Genomic DNA, 23,615 nt, shown 5'->3' with positions numbered 1-23,615 from the left:
TCGCGGCTTGGTCGGAGAATTTTCTCCGCCCAGAGACTGGGTGTTGTGCTGTCCTCATCATCATCCTATCATCCTCATCGACTGCAGGTCGCCGAAGTGGCGTCAACTTGAAAGGCCGGCACACGGCGAACGGCCTGCCCGACGGGGGGCCCTAGCCATACGATTAAATAAATAAACTTGGCAATATCGAAATTACAGCAGCGTAGTACAGCCATCGAATTTCATTAGTTGGGGTTAAGAATAGTAAAACAACTCTTCTCTAGCTGCAACATATAAATTTATTTTAATAAATAGTTAAATCTGGTGCTGGTATTTGAAGTGCTCTCCCTCTCGTGGAGGGGTCGGTCGTGATGCGAGGTCCGGTGTTATGCTTGACGGAGCACGCGTCCGTCTAGCCGTGGTGGCCGTGCCCGCCGTATCCGTAGCCGCCGCCTCCATGCCCGTAGCCGCCGCCCCCGTGGCCGAAGGCGGCGTCGTGGGCGTTGACGGCGGCGTCGCGGGCGTGCGTGTGCGCCACGGCGGCGAGGTGGGCGGCCCTGTGGGCGGCAACCTCCACGGTGTCTTGCACGTAGCCGCCGGGGCCCACGGCGATGTGGGCGGGGCCGAAGGAGGCGTAGCCGGCGTGGATGCCGTGTCCGCCGCCGCCGCCTCCGTGTCCGCCCCCGTATCCTCCGCTGAAGCCGCCGCCGTACCCTCCGCTGAAGCCGCCGTGACCGCCTCCAAAGCCACCGTGGCCGCCACCGAGTCCCACATACCCGGGCCTGGCCGTGGCAACAGCGACGGCGGCTACAAGGAACACCTGCAACGGGTAATGGCTTAGAGTCATCCGCTGAACTAGTGCAACAGTGCTACGCTTCAGTGCTGTGCGATTGAAATGAAGAGCTGCTAGTTAAGGGGGGGACGTCAAACGAGCCGACCTGGAGCAGGAGAGGCATCACAGGACATTTTAATTTCCACTGTCTATACTTTTACAAATAAATTCATAAAACTTTGTCAGCATGACCAGGAAGGATTCAGAATTTACACTCACAGCAGTGCAAGTTCGAAAGCATAACAAAATAAATTTTTTTTACATGTGAAATTTCATCATTTTTTTCACTTGCTAATGGCAGCATTTGTTGCTATAGGTACACTTTTCTTCATAAGTAAGAGAGATTCTTCGATGAATTTTGTACAGCATACACACCATACTCAAAGGGGTATGAAACTCCAGAATTTTACATATCTATTAAAAACTGTGGTAAAAATAGAGGGAATTAACTAGAAAATCTGTGTTTTTTGTAAACATGAAGTTTAAAATATAAAAGCTCATTCGTTTTTTCATAAATTAAATAAATTCTACAGTTTCATACCCTTGTGAGTATGGTTTGTATGCTGTAAAAAATTCATCGAAGAATCTCTTTAACTTATGAAGAAAAGTGTACCTATAGCAACAAATGAAGGCATTAGTAAGTGAAAAAATTACGAAATTTCGCCCGGAAAAAAATGCACTTTCTTATGATTTCGAACTTCCACTGCGATGGATGTGAATGCTAAATCCTTCCTGGTGTTGCTGACAAAGTTTTATGAATTTATTTGTTAAAGTATAGACACTGGAAATTAAAGTGTCCTGTGGTGCCTCTCCTGCTCCAAGTCGGCCCGTCTGACATCCTACCCCCTTAACAGAATACACAGCATTTCATTCTGAATGGAGAGAAGTCGTCAGTGTGTTGGTCGTTTTTTTCTCTGCCTCGAAGATTCTTGCCATAAGCACGTCACAAACTTTACGACCTGATGTTTTCCGCACAGCCACAATTGCACCATTAAGTGGAGTATGCCTCTCAGTGTAGAGTGTCCACAGTTCAGTGCCTGAGTTGCTAATGGAGGGAAAAAGCGTTAATGGGTTGCTCTTGCCTCATGTACCTGGTGGAACGAAGCAACCAAAAATGGATTAGGTCCGCAACTTTGCTTCCGTAGTTTTGCAGTAGACGGCAGTAGTGGCAAGTGGGGTTCAGCTGGTTGGTCATAGTGTAATACAATAAGCTTAGACACCGGTAAACATAATGCCAAGAAAATATTAGTCGATTTGTGATTCCACCATAAGGTTACGCCGGCCAGAGTGGCCGAGCGGTTCCAGGCGCTACAGTCTAGGATCGCGCGACCGCTACGGTCGCGGGTTCGAATCCTGCCTCGGGCATGGATGTGTGTGATGTGCTTAGGTTGGTTAGGTTTAAGTAGTTCTAAGTTCTAGGGGACTGATCAACAAAAGAAGCAGCTAAGAAAACACCAGTTCGGCCAATAACCCAATATTGCTTGTCAGTCTGTGATCCATACCAAAGAGTTGTGAGAGGAGATTTGAAGAAGAGCGGTGCGTTTCTTTACAGATGCTCCTCTGCCTCCACTGGCATACGCTCAAAGGGAGCCGTTCTGCATCAAGGTACGGTCTACTGTTAAAGCCTTAAGAACATACGATCCTTGAAGAGTCAAACAATATACCGCTTCCTCCTGTGTACGTCTCGCGAAGCCGGGCGGAGAGGCCGAGTGGTTCTAGGCGCTACAGTCTGGAACCGCGCGACCGCTACGGTCGCAGGTTCGAATCCTCCCTCGGGCATCGATGTGTGTGATGTCCTTCGGTTAGTTACGTTTAAGTAACCCTAAGTTCCAGGGGTCTGATGACCTCAGAAGTTAAGTCCCGTCGTGCTCAGAGCCAGCCACATCTCGCGAAAAGACCATGCAAATTACATCAGAGAGAATCGATTCCTCACGGAGGCTTACTAACAATCGTTCTTCTAGCGAACCATACACGACTGGAACAAAAAAAAGGTGAATTGGCAGTGGAACACAAAATACGCTCCACCACACACCGTAAGCTGACTTGCTGAGTGTAGATGTTGATGTAAATGATATAATTTCATAACCGCTTATCGAAGCAAGTCAAATGCGACAGCTATCAACAAACTCTTTGAGCCTAATCAAAAAGTTACAAGACGTGTATTGCAGTTTTTCTTACGCCTAAGACATATTTATGACAACGGAACAATACTGATGACTGCTCACTAATTTCGTGGATACCACGTAGTCCTTCCGAACTGATTCTGTTCTTGGCCCCACAGCTCACTCAACCAACACAACTCATCAAACAGTATATTTGTCCGACAAACGCAATTCGTTGTTAGTTCCCTGGCGACTGAGGTCTAGAAAACGATTGTGATATAGAACACTCAGTTTACAGAATTGTCATTTAAATGTTCAAGATGCCTGGACCAATCAATGCCAGGAGAGAACTTCCACAATGCATCATCAACTAATTAAAATTCCCTGAGAGCGAATATCGGGTTTTCATTTTCCGTCGCGATTCTGTTGGATACTGAATCGGACAAGAAGTCATCGGGGCAGATTAAAAGCATTGATACACGAATGGCTCGCCTTTGTGGCCGAGCGGTTCTAGGCGCTTCTGTCCGGAACGACGCGGCTGCTACGGTCGCAGGTTCGAATCCTGCCTCGGGCATGGATGTGTGTGATGTCCTTAGGTTAGTTAGCTTTAAGTAGTTCTAAGTTCTAGGGGACTGATGACCTCAGAAGTTAAGTCCCATAGTGCTCAGAGCCATTTATCTCACGCTGACATTAACCTGTGATCTTGCAATGTTCATCACTTACCTAGAAAAATGTATTCCCTAAATTTCAGTACTCAATATTAATTATTTTTTAGTGTTGTGATTTTCTTGCGTCAGTGTATGATGTCTTAAACATAAGTGCACATTCGATTGAGTGGTGCGCTGAATCCTAGCAACGCAGCGAAAATTCAGTTTTTCGCAGCTCCTGCGACGTTGAACGGGTCACTATGTGTCGTATCACAGTACTAACGTCGTTTTTCAGAAAGATGAAATAGTCGTTACGAGATACACTAAAGTCCTCAAGAGTAGCGACAACGTAGCACATTCCGGTACATTTATCAGCGCTATACACTACCACCGACCGAGTATTTTTTACAAGTAGGCAAGATGCCATCAACAAAGTATACTGAACTTTACGTGAATTGAAGATTTTATGTATGTTGACAAACACCAGTACGGTACTCGCTTTCGACCACTATTGAGCATTGTAAAAATTCAGTACATACAAGATGAGCATAATTATACGGACACGTGACAGATTTAGGTGAAGCTTGTTTTGAACTATGGCTATGTAAGTCTTTCGCTCTAAGGTACTACAAGATGTCAGGCCTCAAGTGCCTCGTTTACAATACCTGCAACTTCAGCAAGCTATAACTGTTACTTAAGACTCTGTCTTACCCCTTTTGCTCTATGTTGAGCATTACTCTTCTTCTTTTCTTATTTTGAAAGTAGTGAAAGAGAATCATGCTGGTCTATCATGGGATTGGAGCACAGCTGTCCCATACCTGTCACGGTGCGTCAGTTCTGCATTCGCAAAAGCAAAGAACACCGTTGCTGATTGGCAGCCCTGCGAGAGGGAGGCGGAGTTTGTTCCATAACACCTCCCTTCCCTCTTTTGTTTACTCTCGCGGCCGATTGCCACGTCACAGTGTCCATACTACAGTATTGCCTACTATTAGCAAAAGAGTAGTAACTCACACTGGAACAATTTCTACCTCCCCGTTCATTTTAAACAGAAGCTTTTCATTGTATAGTGAGATATCATGGCAGAATTTCGAGCGAGTTCTACAGTAAAGGTAAAAGTAATACCATCTACACTACTGCCCATTAAAATTGCTACACCACGAAGATAACGTGCTACAAACGCGAAATTTAACTGTCGGGAGGAAGATCTGTGATATGCAAATGATTAGCTTATCAGAGCATTCACACAAGGTTGGCGCCGGTAGCGACACCTACAACGTGCTGACATGAGGAAAGTTTCCAACCGATTTCTCATACACAACCACCAGTTGACCGCCGTTTCCTGGTGAAACGTTGTTGTGATGCCTCGTGTAAGGAGGAGAAATGCGTACCATCACGTTTCCGACTTTGATAAAGGTCGGATTGTAGACTATAGCGATTGCTGTTTACCGTATCGCGACACTGCTGCTCGCGTTCGTCGAGATCCAACGACTGTTAGCAGAATATGGATTCGGTGGGTTCAGGAGGGTATACAGAACGCCGTGCTGGATCCCTGCGGCCTCGTATCACTAGCAGTCGAGATGACAGGCATCTTATCCGCATGGCTGTAACGGATCGTGCAGCCACGTCTCGATCCCTGAGTCAACAGATGGGGACGTTGACGCTGCATCACAGACAGGAACGCCTGCGGTGGTGTACTCAACGACTAACCTGGGTGCAGGAATGACAAAATGTCATTTTTCGGATGAATCCAGGTTCTGTTTCCAGCATCATGATGGTCGCATTCGTGTTCGGCGACATCGTGGTGAACGCACATTGAAAGCGTGTATTCGTCATCGCCGTACTAGCGTTATCACCCGGCGTGGATGTATGGGATGCCATTGGTTACACGTCTCGGTCACCTCTTTGAACAGTTACGTTACATTTCAGATGTGTTACGACCCGTGGCTCTATCCTTCATTCGATCCCCATATTTCGGCTGTATATTGCACGACCACATGTTGCAGGTCCTGTACGGGCCTCTCTGGATGCGGAAAATGTTTGACTGCTGCCCTGGCCAGCACATTCTCCAGATCTCTCACAAATTGAAAACGTCTGGACAATGGTGGCAGAGCAACTGGCTCGTCACAATACGCCAGTCACTACTCTTGATGAACTGTGGTGTCGTGTTGAAGCTGCATGGGCAGCTGTACCTGTACACGGCATCCAAGTTCTGTTTGACTCAATGCCCAGGCGTATCGAGGGCGTTATTACGGCCAGAGGCAGTTGTTCTGCGTACTGATTTCTCAGGATCTATGCACCCAAATTGCGTTAAAATTTTATCACATGTCAGTTCTAATATAATATATTTGTCCAATGAATACCCGTTTATCATCTGCATCTCTTCTTGGTGTAGCAATTTTAATGGCCAGTGGTGTATAACTATGGAGAAGCTGCCTCTTACCCTTCCGTATCGTTCTAAGGGCCCACATTGAAGATTTCCTTCTCTTTAATTGCTCTAAGTCAATCATGTAAGAGACATACTGGTTTCAGTTAATGAATGAAATCCTATCCTCACAAATACATCGTACAGAGACGAGAATGAATGTCCACACATTTGCAGTTGAAGCAGGTGATCGCTACTCACCAGAAAGGTCTTCATGGCAGGTTGGTTGTTGCAGCTGCTGAGAACTGTACGGTAGAAGCGCAGGCCACCAGCTTTTATACTGAACTCTGATGCTGTGAAAGGGACGGTCCCACTGACCGTGGCCTTCCAGGTTCTATTCAAGTCAATGTCTGTGAAGCCACGCCGAATCGCGCTACGAACTTGTAAACATCTACAGTTCCGTAGTAAAAGTGTCCTAACTCCAGCAGGAAAATTCTGAATTTTACTTAATTACTGAATATTAACCTCTGTTCTCGTCCTGAAATGTATCGTTAAAGAAACTTTGTTTAAAACAGAACCTCTTCTCTTTGTATTCTATTGTTCGACTTAAAAGACACACTGGTCCAAGTGTGTTCACTTCACTTCGTTCTGATGACATCTTTCGTATTCATGAATTATTTTTGTTATATTAGCTTTCTCGTGAGACTAAATGGATATTGTTAAGGTGCGCGGTGCTATAGGCGTTGAAATTCTGTCCAGATGCAAATATGTATATGCACTAAACGCACCATAAATGTGAACTACAGTTCCGGAAATATTCGCTAAAAATACATTAGCCTGCCCTGTACGAAATAAACAAACACAAAATAGAAACTCCTTACAGTTTCAAATATACTCGTATATTTAGCGATATTTAACTTCAAGTTTAATAATGTCACCATGCTAATGATTATTACTTGTGCATGTCATAATATATAACCAAATATTTTTTCGAATTCTTCGGAATAAATCTCCTTCTTCCGCACGTTAAAACATTTGTCGAATTTCAAACGATCCTCTCCACTTAACACTACGTTACACAGCAGCACTGTAACTGAACAATGTCTCTAGGAGAAAAACTCCCTCGAATTTTCCGCTCCTTTTTCCTGGAATGAAATCACGCTACAGCATGTTCCTCGTGTGCCCCTTATTTAGTTTTAACAAGTCACAGTCTCCAACATCAGTCCTTGATAATGGAACTGTATCTTCCCAGGGCATACATCAAAGGAAGTTCCATTGCTTCAAGTAGTTTCACTGATTCTGCTGTCTGGTTGCTGAAGTAATATTTCAGGCATTTGTGTTCAAGGTCTACCAACTTTCTTGTTTTCCCACATGCATTAAAGGCAAACTGGACGCTGTGCTATTCCTCTGGATGCAGGGTAGATAAAATATGTGTCACAATTATAAACATCATGCAAAACTACGACATGCAGAAGTGCGTTATTACACGCGTTATAAAGCAGAACATTATTACTATGTCAAGCTCATTTTGTTCCTACTTTCCTTTCGTAAGAGACACACTCTTCATATTTATTCAGAGGCCGAACGCGGTGGTCTAGCGGTTCTAGGCGCGCAGTCCGGAACCGCGCGACTGCTACGGTCGCAGGTTCGAATCCTGCCTCGGGCATGGATGTGTGTGATGTCCTTAGGTTAGTTAGGTTTAAGTAGTTCTAAGTTCTAGGGGACTGATGACCACAGATGTTAAGTCCCATAGTGCTCAGAGCCATATTTATTCAGAAAACAGGAAAAGTTAGGAGAATACTCACTACATACATTTATTAAGACAGGTTTGCTCTGTAAAAATAATGTACAAGTACACAGGCAAAAATCCGCACTCTCTTAATGCAGTGCACCACAATGAAATTTGGTTGAACTAGTTATCATTGTTTGCACCACAATTATATTAAAATGGAACTAAAAATGTAGCGTAATAAATAAAAACGGTAGCTTTTCATTGTTGTCTGACACATGAATCATCGTGGGTGGCTTAATAATTATTTACATTTTCTGTTGAGCTAAATATGCAGCACACTCTCTGTAACGTCTGCATTAGCGCACGTGAAAGTTACGATAATCTTTGTAGAAATGGTTCAAATGGCTCTGAGCACTATGCGACTTAACTTCTGAGCTCATCAGTCGCCTAGAACTTAGAACGGATTAAACCTAACTAACCTAAGGACATCACACACATCCCTGCCCGAGGCAGGATTCGAACCTGCGACCGTAACGGCCGCTCGGCTCCAAACTGTAGCGCCTAGAACTGCACGGCCACTCCGGCCGGCAATCTCTGTTGAGATTGTCTTTCTGGCGATCTGTTGGAATGTCCCTGTACGACAGTAACGCAGTTAGCCTTGATCACAACTTCATCCATATACTCAACGGCACCATTAAACAGACTGTTAGCATTTATTACAGCTCGAGAAACGTAAAAGCTTTGTCGTAGGTCGCTCAAAGCCGAGTTGAGTTAGTGCGAGCAGAATTTATGTGTTGTTCAGAAGCACGGTATGCTTCTTGGTATGACATTCATTTTGTACCACATTAGTGTACGCCAACTTAATTAAAATTGCACATTTTCTACGGGGAATATCGTAAGAACGTGCAGAGGCTTTGGAAAGAAGGAAAAATACTGTTTTTATGAGAGAATGTTGGTCGAGAATATAGTATGCGGAAAGAGTGGGCCGTTTCATATCAGGCACGTATGTGCGTGAAGTACTAAATTATGTAATTTATTTGTTTATCACTAATCATGTTTTGGACCAGCAGCACAGCGGTTTTGGAGTCCAAATGGAGAGCAAAATGTGATCCATGGCTGTCTAAGTCGTCAAAACATCGTCAGTTGCTCGCTAGAAAATGTAGTAGTGGAAGGTCCCCTTAGAAAAATTAACAAATTACTGTGCTGGTAAACCTCTTACATTATTTGATTTTCAAAGAGCTGAGCAGAACTGAATGTACTCAGACATTTCGCTCTTTACCTATTCTAATCAACACTAAACTGACAGCCAATATTTTTAGCGCAACGCAATCTGACTTTCAATAATCCCTACAAAAGAATGGCCCTGACTAACATTAACTTATACCTTTCACAAATCACTTACCTCACCAAAATCTTTGTTCCTCAGACTACTGCCAGCTAAATAAAAGATTCAAACTACTGAAGGCACTAACTACTGATAGGCATAGTTAGGAAATGAAAGATTTTGATAGAGAACAAATAATGTATTTACCTTAATAGCGTCCAAAAGTCATTATATATGATATCCAATAATACAAATTTACTCTTTCTGATGGACACACGTCCAGATCGTCCGCTGTCAAAATTCCGCCATCTCTCTCCCCTCATCCACCACTGCTGGCGGCTCACCTCCAACTGCGCAACGCTACGCGCTGTTAACAGCCAACTGCCCAACACTACAATAGCGAATGTTACAACAATGCCAACCAGCCACAGACTGCACACAGCACAGCCAGTGATTTTCATACAGAGCGGTACTTGGCGTTAACAATATAAAAACCTAAACAGCCTACTTACAATAGGAGCGGTAACTAACATTACAGGGCGAGAAATTAACGGAAAACTGGTTTATCCCCTTCCGTGCACATTTTAGCTCACTTGAAGGTTTTGCTTCGTTCAGGAGACCACACTGTTTATTCCGGATTGTTGTAATTGGAGTGCAGCTGCTCGCGGAAGTCTACTGTGGACTATAACTATCGCACGGCAGCGAAACTTCGTTGATAATGCTAATGCCCTAATGCTTAACCGATGTACGCTGGAAAACATATTAGTTCTTGTTGTGGCTACGAAGTGCATATTAGGCGCTCTACAGTTTGTGTATGACATCCGCACTGTCATTTCACAAATCAAAACTCGAGTGAACAGTATGGTTATCGAGAAGAGAGAGAGAGCGTGAGCTACTAGTGAAACTGTTTTATGGGAACGGCAGCAATTACATTGCTTCATTGAGAGAGTATCGGCTAGTGAAAGACGTGAGGAGAGGCCCAATGTCATTAAATGGTTTAAAGAAGATGATAATGAAATTCGAAAACACGAGTGGGCTTCGTGCGTCACCTGACAGAGGAAGGCGTCTTATCCCGATGGAAGCTATTGTAGATGTTGCTGTTGTTGTAACTGACCATGCAGCACACGTGCCCCGAGCGGTGTTAGTACTCGCGCTGGGTCGCGAGAATTGTCCATCCCGCGGTCAACAGAATGGCAAGTTTTGTGGTCTATTTTGAATTGGTACCCGTACGAAATCCAGGCAGTGCAGCAACTGAAACCTCATGATCCGGAGCAATATTTTGAATTTGCTCTTCCGTTTCTTGCCGATTCGGAGTCTGATGTGATGACGTATGGGCGAGCAGTATTCTACACTAGAGTGCGCATTAGGACCTGCCACGTGTACCGTGATGTATGTGTGTTATCGAGACATCTTCTGCAGCAAGTGATTCCTGCTTTGGACGAGCGCAACTCTGTGGAAACCAGTGAAAGATCTGCTTAACGCAACCTTTCACGAAAGTGTTATCTCCCGAGGTTTTCCAGATGCGTGGCCTGCAAGATCACCTGATCTGAATCCACGTGACTTTTGCCGCAGGGGCTATGTAAAAGAACGCCAGGGACCTGAAGGCCAGTACACAGGAACAAGGTGCTCAGATTCCATCGGAACCACTGCGAGCAACTGTTGATCACGTCGTCTTACGGATACAGCTTATCGTCGACGTCTTCGGTGTTCATATTTAACAAATTTTGTAAGCTATAGTTAATAATAAGACCAACATCACGGCCTTCCCACTTGTTTGACCCTTTCTGACCACGTCCCGTTCCTGATCTATTACACACGGAAACATTTCTGTACATCTTTCTTGCAATAACAGCGCCATATTTGCACCTGGTTGCCAAAATTGGAACAATTTTATTTCAGCGTAAATTGATTCCGCATTAACGCATTATAATACCTACCAAGTTTCGGTGTCATACGACAACTGCAGCCCACATTGGAACCCTGTTTGCAGCTCCACTTTAATTACAAACATCTGGTACAGAGAAAATTAAATATTGTGTGATTAGCGTCTGTTACGTGTAAACTAAAGCTATCATCTAATTTATCTCTTTGTTATCTTTCGTCTGACGATTATAACATTAGTTTATGTTCTGAGTAACTGATCATGTATTTCAAACAGATCACCTTTTGTACTGAGTTAGGTATTACAACAACACCAGTGAGTTACAGTTGAAATTTGTCAGCTCATACAACTACCTAGGAGCAACAGTTTATGGGACCTTCCACTTCATATGCACTCTGTAGGCAAATGTACATAGCTCGGCGGACTGTACTTTATACTTGAATGAGCGCACACTACGCTGCAGAGTGGAAATTCTCGTTCTGGAAACATCGTCCAGGCTGTGGCTAAGTCATATCTCCGCAACATCCTTTCTTCCAGAAATGCTAGTCCTGCATGGTTCGCAGGAGAGCTTCTATAAAGTTTGGAAGGTAAGAGACGAGGTACTGGCAGAAGTAAAGGTGTAAGGACTGGGCGTTAGTCGTGCTTGGGTAGCTCAGATGGTAGAGCACTTGCCCACGAAATGCAATGGTCCCGAGTTCGAGTCTTGATCCGGCATACAGTTTTAATCTGCCACGAAGTTTTGTACTTCATACTATATATAGTCATTTCCTGTCCTGTTACATTTTCTTACCTATCAAGGATAAATGTTGTCGATAGGAAGGGAGAACAAGCGTATACAGTATCTGATCCGTGCAAGGCGCACCGTCAATAGTTTCCCTTACTGTGTCTTTGCTCAACTCGTAGGAACATGTTTCCTTCCGCGACGGGTAATGCGGGTCGGTCACGCTACCGGAGTGAGTCGCGTGCTAAAGTTTGTTCGTGTTCCATTGATCAATAGCACGGAAAAACAGTTATGATGTGGAAGAAGAATTGCGCAAAGAAAACAAGTTTTTTTTTACATTATAATGTTATACCTAAATATTTGTTATCTATCCCATTCCCTTAAATGGCACAAAAATGCATACATTATATCCCCAGATTTATTTACTCATATTCAAGAATTCATCTATGCTATAGAAGGAGTTGTCAAGGGGGTATGATTTCAATTTGTTTTTGAAATCATTACTGCTGTCTGTCAGACATTTTATTTCATCTGGTAATTTATCAAAAAGTTTTATAGCAGCATATTTTACCCCTTTCTGTGCCAAAGCTAGGTTGAGTAAAGGATAGTGTAGGTCTATCTTTTTTCTGGTATTGTAATCATGAATGTCGCTGTTGATTTTAAACTGGTCCATGTTGTTGAGAAAAAATTTCATTACTGAGTAGATGTACTGTGAAGCAGTTGTAAGAATTCCTAACCTTTGAAACAGATGCCAACACCGGGGATGGGATAGAGGCGCTATTTTTCCCTTACGATTCTATGTTGTGGTCGAATGAGAAATTTCTACTTGGCGCCTTCAACGATGGGGGCTTCCTGCTGTCGAGACCCGGCTGTTAATTTCGAGTAACTCCTTAAGAACGGAGTTAGCGTAAGTGGATTAGTCTGGGCACGCGCCACCGTTATTCCACGATGATCACAGTGGAAAACATTATTTGGTGACAACTTCTCGCTAAAATTGTCTCTGCGGACCTCACCGGAAAGTTAGCACTGAATATTCACTTCCTGCTACTGGCTTCGGTCAACATTTCATGCCTGTGTTTATCAGATTTATTTATTTTACTTATACCTCTCTGGGCCGTATAATAGCAGTTGAAGTCTGTATTCAATCTTTTAAATTATTACCTCAGCTGGGCACCTTTGATAACCATATTGTTTCTTAAGTTATATGATAAATTTCAGGAGTGACAATCCAGAACCTTGTTTCTGCAGCGCTTAACCATAATCATTTTTGTGTATAATTTTTGTAATCCTTCAGTGTTGCAAAGTAGATTGACGGAAAAGAAATCGCAACACCAAAAAATTGGTAATGTAGATTAATGGTTCAAATGGCTCTGAGCACTATGGGACTTAACATCTGTGGTCATCAGGCCCCTAGAACTTAGAACTACTTAAACCTAACTAACCTAAGGACATTACACACATCCATGCCCGAGGCAGGATGCGAACCTGCGACCGTAGCAGTCGCGCGGTTCCGGACTGCGCGCCTAGAACCGCTAGACCACCGCGGCCGGCGTACATTAATGAAATTTCGGGAATTCTTTTGTGTAGATAATACGTTTATGTGTCTAACATACAAGAGTACAGGTTAATCTAAGTAAAATGTAGATGTCGTGTGACTAGGGCCTTCTGTCGGGTAGACCGTTCGCCGGGTGTAAGTCTTTCGATTTGACGCCACTTCGGTGACTTGCGCGACAATGGGGATGAAATTATGATGATAAGGACAACACAACACCCAGTCCGTGAGCGGGGAAAATCTCCGACCCAGCCGGGAATCGAACCCGGGGCGTTGGGTATGACATTCCGTCGCCCTGACCTCTCAGGTAAAAAGGGGCGGACAACGGAAAAGCAAACCGGTGAAGGTTGCGTGCAGTAAGTGTCAAAATGGCATGAGATGCACTGCATGCGGAGTTATTTAAGCATTTCAGTGTTACTGCACAGAATATGTGGGAGTAGTGTCATGAGTACTTCGTACATAAGGACGGATTACACAAATGAATTCTTTTTCGGGTATCGCTATGGAATATTGTTTCCTTATAAGAAGACAGTGAGATTGTATGTAAATTTAAGGTGGAGGACGGAGAAGAGAAATGAAAGGGAAGAGATTGCTGACCTCTGCTGCATCGAGACATTACGTGGAATCAGCGACGAGTAAAAAATTTTATTGCTTCAGGTTTCGAACCAAGGATGTCCTGCTCACCAGGTAGATGCTCAACCACTGCGCCATGCAGGACACAGTGTCATAAGTCCTCTACTATCTTGGCACTCGTTATGACCGACCAACATTCCCACGGAGCGCCACGTGTCTGCAATCCCTGTCCATTTCCTCCATGCGCACCATTATGAGACTTCCACGGGAGGTCGGATGTAGTTGTGCATCCGCACTGAAGAAGGTGCATCCATGTCACGGATGCATACGAAACAGCAGACAACATGCATTCATCAGGGGCAATTCTGGAAGTCTGTCAAGGGGAGGCTAAGGGTGGGGGAGGGGGGGGGGGGTGAAGGTGGTTGGGGAGAATGGTATATCGCTTAACAAAGGGACAGATGCGGGGTCCTCCACCGACGAATTGGTAAAAGTTGCATAAAGTAGTTTTTGGTAACTGTTTCAGAGTTGAGGGTGAAAACGTATCTACAGAATGTGTGTGCCTGGGAATATGATAAGATTTGATCCAGATGTCCAGCGATATCAAAGTTTTTGTCATGGGTCAGCATTTTGAGTGTTGGTAGGCATACCCGGCATATTTAGCTTTCTTGGTTATTGTAAGTGATACTCGTACATAAATATACATTCAGTGTCTATTAATAAATAATAAGACGCCCATTTTGAGTTAAATGATATTTATTGGTTTAGATAGCTATTTGACACTCTTATTCTTTCTTTAAAATATGTTTGAAATACGTTCCAATCTATATTGCTACAAAATTATAAAAAAAAATATTGAATCAGCATGGGTTTCGAAAAAGATGATCGTGTGAAACCCAGCTCGCGCTATTCGTCCACGAGATTCAGAGAGCCATAGACACGGGTTCCCAGGTAGATGCCGTGTTTCTTGACTTCCCCAAGGCGTTCGATACAGTTTAATGAACACACGTTTAATGAACAAAGTAAGAGCATAATGACTATCAGATCAATTGTGTGACTGGATTGAAGAGTTCCTAGATAATAGAACGCAGCATGTCATTCTCAATGGAGAGAAGTCTTCCGAAGTGAGAGTGATTTCAGGTGTGCCGCAGGGGAGTGTCGTAGGACCGTTGCTATTCACATTATACATAAATGACCTTGTCGATAACATCGGACGTTCACTGAGGCTTTTTGCGGATGATGCTGTGATATATCGAGAGGCTGTAACAATGGAAAATTGTACTGAAATGTAGGAGGATCTGCAGAAAATTGACGCATGGTGCAGGGAATGGCAATTAAATCTCAATGTAGACAAGTGTATTGTGCTGCGAATACAAAGAAAGAAAGAGTCCTTATCATTTAGCTACAATATAGCAGGTCAGCAACTGGGAGCAGTTAATTCCACAAATTATCTGGGAGTAGGCAATAGGAGTGATTTAAATGGAATGATCATATAAAGTTGATCGTCGGTAAAGCAGATGCCAGACTGAGATTCATTGGAAGAATCCTAAGGAAATGCAATCCGAAAACAAAGGAAGTAGATTACAGTACCCTTGTTCGCCCACTGCTTGAATACTACTCACCAGTACCAGGTAGGGTTCATAGAAGAGATAGGGAAGATCCACGGAGAGCAGCGCGCTTCGTTACAGGATCATTTAGTAATCACGAAAGCGTTACGGAGATGATAGATGAACTCCAGTGGAAGACACTGCAGGAGAGACGCTCAGTAGCTCGGTACGGGCTTTTGTTGAAGTTTCGAGAACATACCTTCACCGAGGAGTAGAGCAGTATATTGCTCCCTCCTACGTATATCTCGCGAAGAGACCATGAGGATAAAATCAGAGAGATTAGAGCCCACACAGAGGCATACCGACAATCCTTCTTTCCACGAACGATACTAGACTGGAATAGAAGGGAGAACCGATAGAGGTACTCAAGGTACCCGCCGCCACACATCGTCAGGTGGCTTGCGGAGTATGGATGTAGATGTAGATGTAGAAGTAATATATCCATTGATTTATGAAATCATTTTATCGAATGTAATATGATGTTCCATTGGATTGCCACCGCCCCTGGCATTCATATAATTGATTCGCCTAGATGGGCAATGGGTCCACGTTCTTCAGTGCGGACACACAAATACGTCTGACCTCCCGTGGGAATTTCAAGTAGCGAACATGGAAGAAATTGGCAGTGACTGCGGATAGGCGGCGCTCGGTGGCAATGCGGGTCGACTGTGAGGCGTACCGAGATAGTTCCGCAGTTTAGATAGCACGACGTCCCAGATGACGCACCTGCATAGTAAGCAGGAGATCCTGGACTCAAGTTAGGGTCCAGTACATACACTACTGACCATTAAAGCGGCTCCATCAACGAGAAATGCAGATGATAAACAGGTCTTCATTGGACAAGTATATTATACTAGAACTTACATGTGACTACATATCCACGCAATTTGGGTGCACAGATCCCGAGAAATCAGTACCCAGAACAACCACCTCTGGCCGTAATAACGGCCTTGATACGCTTGGGTTTTCAATGGGTGAGAGAAATGGAGAATGTGCTGGTCAGGGCAGCAGTCGAACTGTATCCAGAAAGGTTTGTACAAGACCTGCAACATGCAGTCGTGAATTATCGTGCTGAAATGTAGGGTTTCGCAGGGATCGAATGATGGGGGAGAGCCACGGGTCGTAACACATCTGAAATGTAAAGTCCACTGTTCAAAGTGCCGTCAATGCGAACAAGAAGTGACCGAAACGTGTAACCAATGGCACCCCATACCATCACGCCGCCTGATATGTCACTATGGCGATGACGAATACACGCTTCCAATGTGCGCTCAACGCGATGTCGCCAAACACGGATGCGACCATCATGATGCTGTAAACAGAACATGGATTCATCCAAAAATATGACGTTTTGCCATTCGTGCATCCAGGTTCGTCTTTGAGTACACCATCGCAGGCGCACCTGTCTATGATGCAGCGTCAAGGGTAACCGCAGCCATGTCTCCTAGCTGGTGGTCCATGCTGCTGCAAACTTCGTCGAACTGTTCGTGCAGATGGTTGTTGTCTTGCAAACGTCCCTTATCTTGACTGGGGATCGAGACGTTGCTGCACGATCCGTTACAGCCATGCGGATAAGATGCTTGTCATCTCGACTGCTAGCGATACGAGGGCGTTGGGATCCAGCACGTCGTTTCGCATTACCCTCCTGAACCCACCGATTCCATACTCTGCTAACAGTCATTGGATCGCGACGAACGCTAGCAGCAGTGTCGCGATACTATAAACCTCAATCGCGATAGGCTACAATTCGACCTAAAGCCGGAATCGTGATGCTACGCATTTCTCCTCCTTACACGAGGCATCACAACAACGTTTCACCAGACACGCCAGTCAACTGCTGTTTGTGTATGAGAAATCGGTTGGAAACGTTCCTCATGTCAGCACATTGTAGGTGTCGCCACCGGCGCCAACCTTGTGTGAATGCTCTGAAAAGCTAATCATTTGCATATCACAGCATCTTCTTCCTGTCGGTTAACTTTCGCGTCTGTAGCACGTTATCTTCGAGGTGTTCCAATTTTAATGGCCAGTAGTGTACCTTCACTCGTCGCCGCTGATTCTGCGTAATGTTCCGATGTAGCTAAATTATTAATCCCTTCTCTTTCCTTTCCTTCATCCCCGCCCCCCTCTCTCCTCCTTCAATTCACATATAATGCGTCACAGCTACGTATTCCATGTGGTGTCTGTTCTTTCTACGAAGGAGGAGCGTTTACCACAGGATATAGGGAATTCGGCAGCAGCAGGTCCGTGGCCTATCGAGACGACTGTCATGCAAATAAGGAATCGATGGGTTCAAGAGTGAAACACTCAGCGCCATGCAGGACTTCAACGTCCTCATGTGAACAGCTACTGAAAGAACGTACTTACTCTTCGTTCGTTCACGCATATTTATTCAGTATTTTCAGACAGGAAATTGGTTTGTTTACGGTTAGAACAGTATCCACATTGACAGTGCGAGGATTTCTGTAGGACCACGGACTGAGCAGGGCTACGATTGCTGTGGTTGCTCTTGACGCAGCAGCAGGGAAATGTGTGCTCACAGTGGTGGGTCTAGCGACATCACCGGAAACGGGAGGAGTGGCACGTCTTCGATGCAGACGAGTCCCCGTGTTGCCTATAGCTTCAGAGGAGAACTAAATTTGCCAGACAGCATTTGTCACCATCAAACGGTCCAGGACCTTTGTGTTGGTACCAGATGCCATTGGGACCAAATGTCGCCAGTACTGCACTAGACTACCTCAATTTGTGTTCGACTGCTGACCTGCCCAGCACGTTCTCATTATCTCCCATTCAGTGGAAATATCTGGTCACGGTTTGCCAAGACACTAGCAAACCGCCACTGGTCAGCCTCTACGAATGATTCGATCTGTCACAGAGCTGAAGCAGCGTGGAATAATGTACATATATCAGTCATTAAAGCTCGTTTTGACTTGATTCGCAGCCGGTTAAGAGTCAATACAATTTTGTTATTTGCTACCCTTCCTGGTGTTGGAGTTTTAATGGTCAGCAGTACAATTGTATCAAGCTGTCTGACATGAACGGCCACAACTGTCTGAATGATTGAAATATTAGTTGCCTGGGTCCTGAACGATTCAAGTAATTTGGATGAAATGGAGAAGATTAAATGGCAATCTAATTTTGTGTAATATTCTTACAAGCTTCTCGGTAAATTTCACGTTCGAATTCGATTTAAGTGCCTAGTTACGAGGGTTGTCCTGAAAGTAAGTACCGATCGCTCTCAAAATGGACACCACAGTGTAAACCCGATGAAGCTTTGCATAGATATGTTGGGTAGCGTCTCTAGTATGGCCACCGATCGCATCAAGACGCTCTTTTCAGTTGTGAGAGCACTGTGAGCGAATGAAGATGTCTACAACAACGATGAAACTTCCTGGCAGATTAAGCCAGTGTGCTGGACCGAGACTCGAACTCGGGACCTTTGCCTTTCGAGGGCAAGTGCTCTACCAACTGAGCTACCCAAGCACGACTCACGCTCCGTCCTCACAGCTTTACTTCTGCCAGTATCTCGTCTCCTACCTTTCAAACTTTACAGAAGCTCTCCTGCGAACCTTGCAGATCTAGCACCCCTGAAAGAAAGGATATGCGGAGACATGGCTTTGCCACAGCCTGGGGGATGTTTCGAGAATGAGATTTTCAGTCTGCAGCGGAGTGTGCGCTGATATGAAACTTCCTGGCAGATTAAAACTGTGTGCCTGACCGAGACTCGAACTAACGGCCTTTGCCTTTCGCGGGCAAGTGCTCTACCAACGACAACAATGATGTCTCCCGCCAAGTTGGATGACCCGCTGAGAGGCTTCGCCTTAATAAATGCAGCCCACCTAACACAACTGCCACGCACTTCCTTCTTCATGGCAATTCTGAGCCGTACTCTGCAGGGGCAGTAAGACGCTCCCGCAGCTTGTTCGATGGGAAGGTTTCGATCACCCACAACACAGCCCTAATTGGCTCGTCCTGAGTATCATCTCTGTTCACATGAAACGCTGGATACGAAGGCAACTCTTGGGCGAAGGCTAAGTGCTATAGCGCAATGTAGAGAAATCACAGGCGGCTCCCTTCTATGACGATGGTGTTGGAAATTTAGAATAACGCTTCGACAAATGTCTAAGTCGGAGCGGCGACTATGTAGAGATGTATCTGTAGCTAACTCTTGCAAACCAAAATGTTTCTGATTTTCACTGTAATTTCCAATTAGGGCCAATCGGAACTTACTTTCTGGACTACGATCATGTAATTTGGCATCTGAGTTCAAAGTCAGAGCAAGATTTCATAATAAACAAGGTCAGTAGAAAAATATGTTTCCAAGGTAACACCAGAATGCCCATCCACATTTTAAAGAACAGCTTTATTTGTAACTAATGAAAATGTAAAACAGACGATAGGCAGATGAAGTTGGCATGAAATTATGATAAATGGTTCAAATGGCTCTGAGCACTATGGGACTTAACATCTATGGTCATCAGTCCCCTACAACTTAGAATTACTTAAGCCTAACTAACCTAAGGACATCACACAACACCCAGCCATCACGAGGCAGAGAAAATCCCTGACCCCGCCGGGAATCGAACCCGGGAACCCGGGCGTGGGAAGCGAGAACGCTACCGCACGACCACGAGATGCGGGCGAAATTATGATACATCATTTAAGTTACAACTGCTGGTACACTTCACCAGTGGTGTCCGTGAGCGAGGGCGACACCATGCGCACCCAAAAGACCGTGCGCTGTGGGCAGGGCTGGCGCTGCAACGGCGACGAGGGGTGCAGCGTGGGCGGCGGCCAATGGGGCGACGTGGGCGGCTACCAAGGGGGCGGCGTGGGCGGCGACCAATGGGGCAGCATGGGCGGCAGCAGCAGCGTGGGTGGCAGCCGCGGCGTGCGCTGCGGCGCCGTTGAGGTGGGCGTCGCGGGCCTGCGTCTGGGCGACGGCGGTCAGGTGGGCGGCTCTGGTGGCGGCCACCTCGTGGGTGTCCTGCACGTAGCCGCCGGGGCCGACGGCGATGTGCGCCGGGCCGTAGGCGGCCAGGCCCTGGTGGACGCCGTGGGCGGTGACGACGGCGTGGGGCGCGACCACCACTGCGTGGGCGGCAGGGACTACACTGTGCGCAGCGCCCAGATAGCCAGGTCTAGCCACGGCCACAGCAAGGACTTCGACGAGGAGTACCTGCAGACACCGGGTTGGTACTTGCTGTATGCTAAAAGATCACAAAGTAGAATGTGTCCTGATTGTCCTCATCTCTGGGCACTTGACAGTTAAAAATACAATAACATTTGTCGGTGATTAAGGTTATTGAGCTGTTACGAGCACGAACAGTGAAAAGGAGTGAGATAGTAAATTTTGGAAATTTGTAGTCAGTTATAATTACGGAAAAAATATATATTCCAAAAAAACAATAGATGAGTATTTGATATGATGTATCATGCAGCGGAACTTTCTGTGACAGTGCGAGAGAGAGAGAGACACAGAGATATTGTTTATTACTCTGTGGAGGTCAGCGCTCACGTAATTATTCTTAGGATATTGAGCTTTTGTTCTTGTTAAGAGTAATTTTACAAGAGGAGAGCCATTCTTGTGATGTAAAAAATCGACACCATTGTGAGATTTTGATTCACATTGTAAAATATATGTGTATATGGAAGGAAATCAGTTAACAGAACAGTCTAATATTGTTTATTTCAAGAAGGTACGTGTTATTCTACAACCTGCATATACTTCTATTGTGATTTAATAATAAATACCAGCTTGAGAACAGTTCCGACGGGAGCGTCCAGTTCTAGTTAAATAGTTCGATGTTTCCTTCGGAAAAGAAGTCACTTCATGGGTCATTCAAATCCACAATTGTACCTGGTCATTTCTCAGAACTGAAAGCAATCTCATTGCTATGCAGCAGAGCCCCGAAGAATATTTCTCCGTACTTTGGTTACCACTTTCAGCTCAACACGGTATCTGCAGCACTGGAGCAGATTTTACAACAACGGAAGCGTGTAATCGCTATCAGTTTCACACATCGCCCTGTGTACGCTGTATGTATTTACCAACAACAGTGAACATACAGTTACACACATAGAAGGACAACACAAGGTGGTGTGGGAAACATTTCAGTATAAAGATCCTGTAGAGCTAAACAGTAGTTAGCCTAGTAGTAGTAGTAGTAGAAAACAAATTTAATTTTTTTCGAAGGAGCCTTTATATTGATCAGTAGGAAATTTTGAGACAGAATGAATTTTTGTTAATGGGCGACATCCACATATCTCAACGGAATATCACATATTGAAATCGTTTGAGCATATGTATTAGTGACACTCGTGTATAATTAATTACGATGTATATCAGAGGCAAATGTCATGTGACTAGGGCCTTCCGTCGGGTAGACCGTTAGCACTGAATATTCACTTTCTGCTACTTGCCTTGGTCAACATTTCATATCTGTGTTTATCAGCTTTACTTACTTTACTTATATCTCTCTGGGTCGAATAATAGCAGTTGAAGTCTGTATTAAGTCTTTTAAATTATTACGTCAGCTGGGCACCTGTGGTAACCATACTCTTTCTTAAGTTATATGATAAATTTCAGGAGTGACAATGCAGAACTTAGTTTCTGCAGTGCTGAAAATAATCCTTTTGTGTATACTTTCTGTAATCCTTTATTGTTGCAAAGTACACTGACGGAAAAGAAATCGTCAGAACAGAAAATAGTTAATTTAGATTAATGAAATTTCGGGAATACTTTTGTCTCGGTAATATGTTTGTGACTTACATACAAGATCACAGGTAAATGAAAGTAAAATTTAAATGTCGTGTGACTAGGGCCTCCCGTTGGGTAGACCGTTCGCCGGGTGCAAGTCTATCGAGTTAACGCCACTACGGTGACTTTCACGTCGGTGGGGATGAACTGATCATGATTAGGACAATACAACACCCAGAAAATCTCCGACTCAGCCGGGAATCGAGCCCGGGCTCTTAGGTTTGACATTGTGCCGCGCTGACCACTCAGCTACCGGGGGCGGACATGTATACCAGATAAAGCAGCACAGTAGCCCAGTAAAAATTCCGCTGACATTTAACGATATGCATTTACCGACAAATATGTAATGTTGCCAGTTTACATGTATTTTACGATTAATCCATTGATTACAGCGTTGTACCGCATGAAGCACTGGCGGTAAACTGACTGAGCTGTTCTTATGCGCAAGGAAGGTAACAAGTGAGCACTTTGTCAGCAACATGTCTCATAGTTTTCCTATCTAAAGATGAAATACCTTACCAAGTGAAGAAGAGTGTGGTATATGTAAAGCATAGCAAGTATTCCTTAAATGCACCTATGTCCTCCCATAGACATGTTTTCCTTGGTTACATTACCTGAGACCTGTCTGTTACCTTCTTCTTAGTAACAACGATTGTGTACTAATCACATGGCGTATATTATTAGCATGGTTGTTTGCCAGAGCAAATTTATATCACACACTCATTATAAAAACTTGGAAAACAGTTATAAGTACAGTTTACTACTCTGTCAAATTCTGTGCCGCGTTCTAGAAAATGCGTCGATATGGTTACGAAAACATTTTATCTTAATTGAATGTTATTTACAGCTTATTCCGTGTGGGATTCGATAAATAGTACCGTTATTGAAAACTTTACAAACTCACTGGCTACACTCACGGTAGGATAAACTGGTTTTTCGAAAGTGACAGTCGTGACGTAGATTCTAATACAGTAATTGTGCCTTTAGTGTGAGATTCTGTGTTCCACTAACTCTGTTAGCAACTTTAGAGTTCAAAACTCTGCGTACGAGTATCACTGAAACAGTTGTGGTTCAGGCTATTTAGTTATGCCACAATGGGAAAACACCAGTGGAAATTAGGTGCCCAATGGAAACTAGGTATATATGCAGCGAAATCACACGACGCCCGACAGCTACTCACCAGCAGGACCTTCATGGCGGAGCTGTTGTTGGAGCTGCTATGAACTGTACCGTGACACCGGCGGACACGTCCTTATATACGCCCCGCTGGGCTCGTGAAAGTACCAGGCTGACTGGGTCGCTGGCCTTTCCTGCCTAGGTGGACTGTCCCCTGGCCGTGTCGTTTGGTTCGGCCTTCCCTCATCTCGCCTTCTGCAGATCTCTTTGTTAGCACAAGTATCCGAAAATGCATATTTGTCCACGTATAGCCTTCCCACTGTATGAGGATCATTTTAGTTTCAGTTAAGGCAAAGATATCAGTTGAGCAATAATGACCTTATCTACATCTACATTTATACTCCGCAAGCCACCTCGGTGTGTGGCGGAGGG

At 44.7% G+C, this 23,615-nt stretch overlaps 2 protein-coding genes and 1 non-coding gene across 3 annotated transcripts; all 3 read right to left on the bottom strand.

Moving 5' to 3' along the window:
* Positions 1-255: 255 nt before the first annotated feature.
* LOC126474092 (uncharacterized) lies at positions 256-6,342 on the bottom strand. The gene is made up of 2 exons (XM_050101511.1): positions 6,184-6,342; positions 256-799 (listed from the first exon to the last, which is right to left on the bottom strand). Exons 1-2 carry the CDS (start codon positions 6,196-6,198, stop codon positions 392-394), a joined length of 423 nt encoding a protein of 140 aa, XP_049957468.1. The 5' UTR covers positions 6,199-6,342; the 3' UTR covers positions 256-391.
* Positions 6,343-18,716: 12,374 nt separating this feature from the next.
* Trnas-cga (transfer RNA serine (anticodon CGA)) lies at positions 18,717-18,791 on the bottom strand. Its single transcript has one exon. It is a non-coding gene; the product is annotated as a tRNA-Ser (tRNA).
* Positions 18,792-19,991: 1,200 nt separating this feature from the next.
* On the bottom strand, positions 19,992-23,280 carry LOC126474271 (larval cuticle protein F1-like). The gene is made up of 2 exons (XM_050101735.1): positions 23,248-23,280; positions 19,992-20,486 (listed from the first exon to the last, which is right to left on the bottom strand). The coding sequence occupies exons 1-2, from the start codon at positions 23,260-23,262 to the stop codon at positions 19,992-19,994; spliced, it is 510 nt and encodes a 169-aa protein (XP_049957692.1). The 5' UTR covers positions 23,263-23,280.
* Positions 23,281-23,615: the final 335 nt, after the last annotated feature.

This window comes from Schistocerca serialis, chromosome 4 (assembly GCF_023864345.2).
Source record: "Schistocerca serialis cubense isolate TAMUIC-IGC-003099 chromosome 4, iqSchSeri2.2, whole genome shotgun sequence".
NCBI classification, from domain to species: Eukaryota; Metazoa; Arthropoda; class Insecta; order Orthoptera; family Acrididae; genus Schistocerca; species Schistocerca serialis.
Note: the sequence above shows the minus strand (reverse complement) of the source record. Positions and strands in the feature narration are given on the sequence as shown.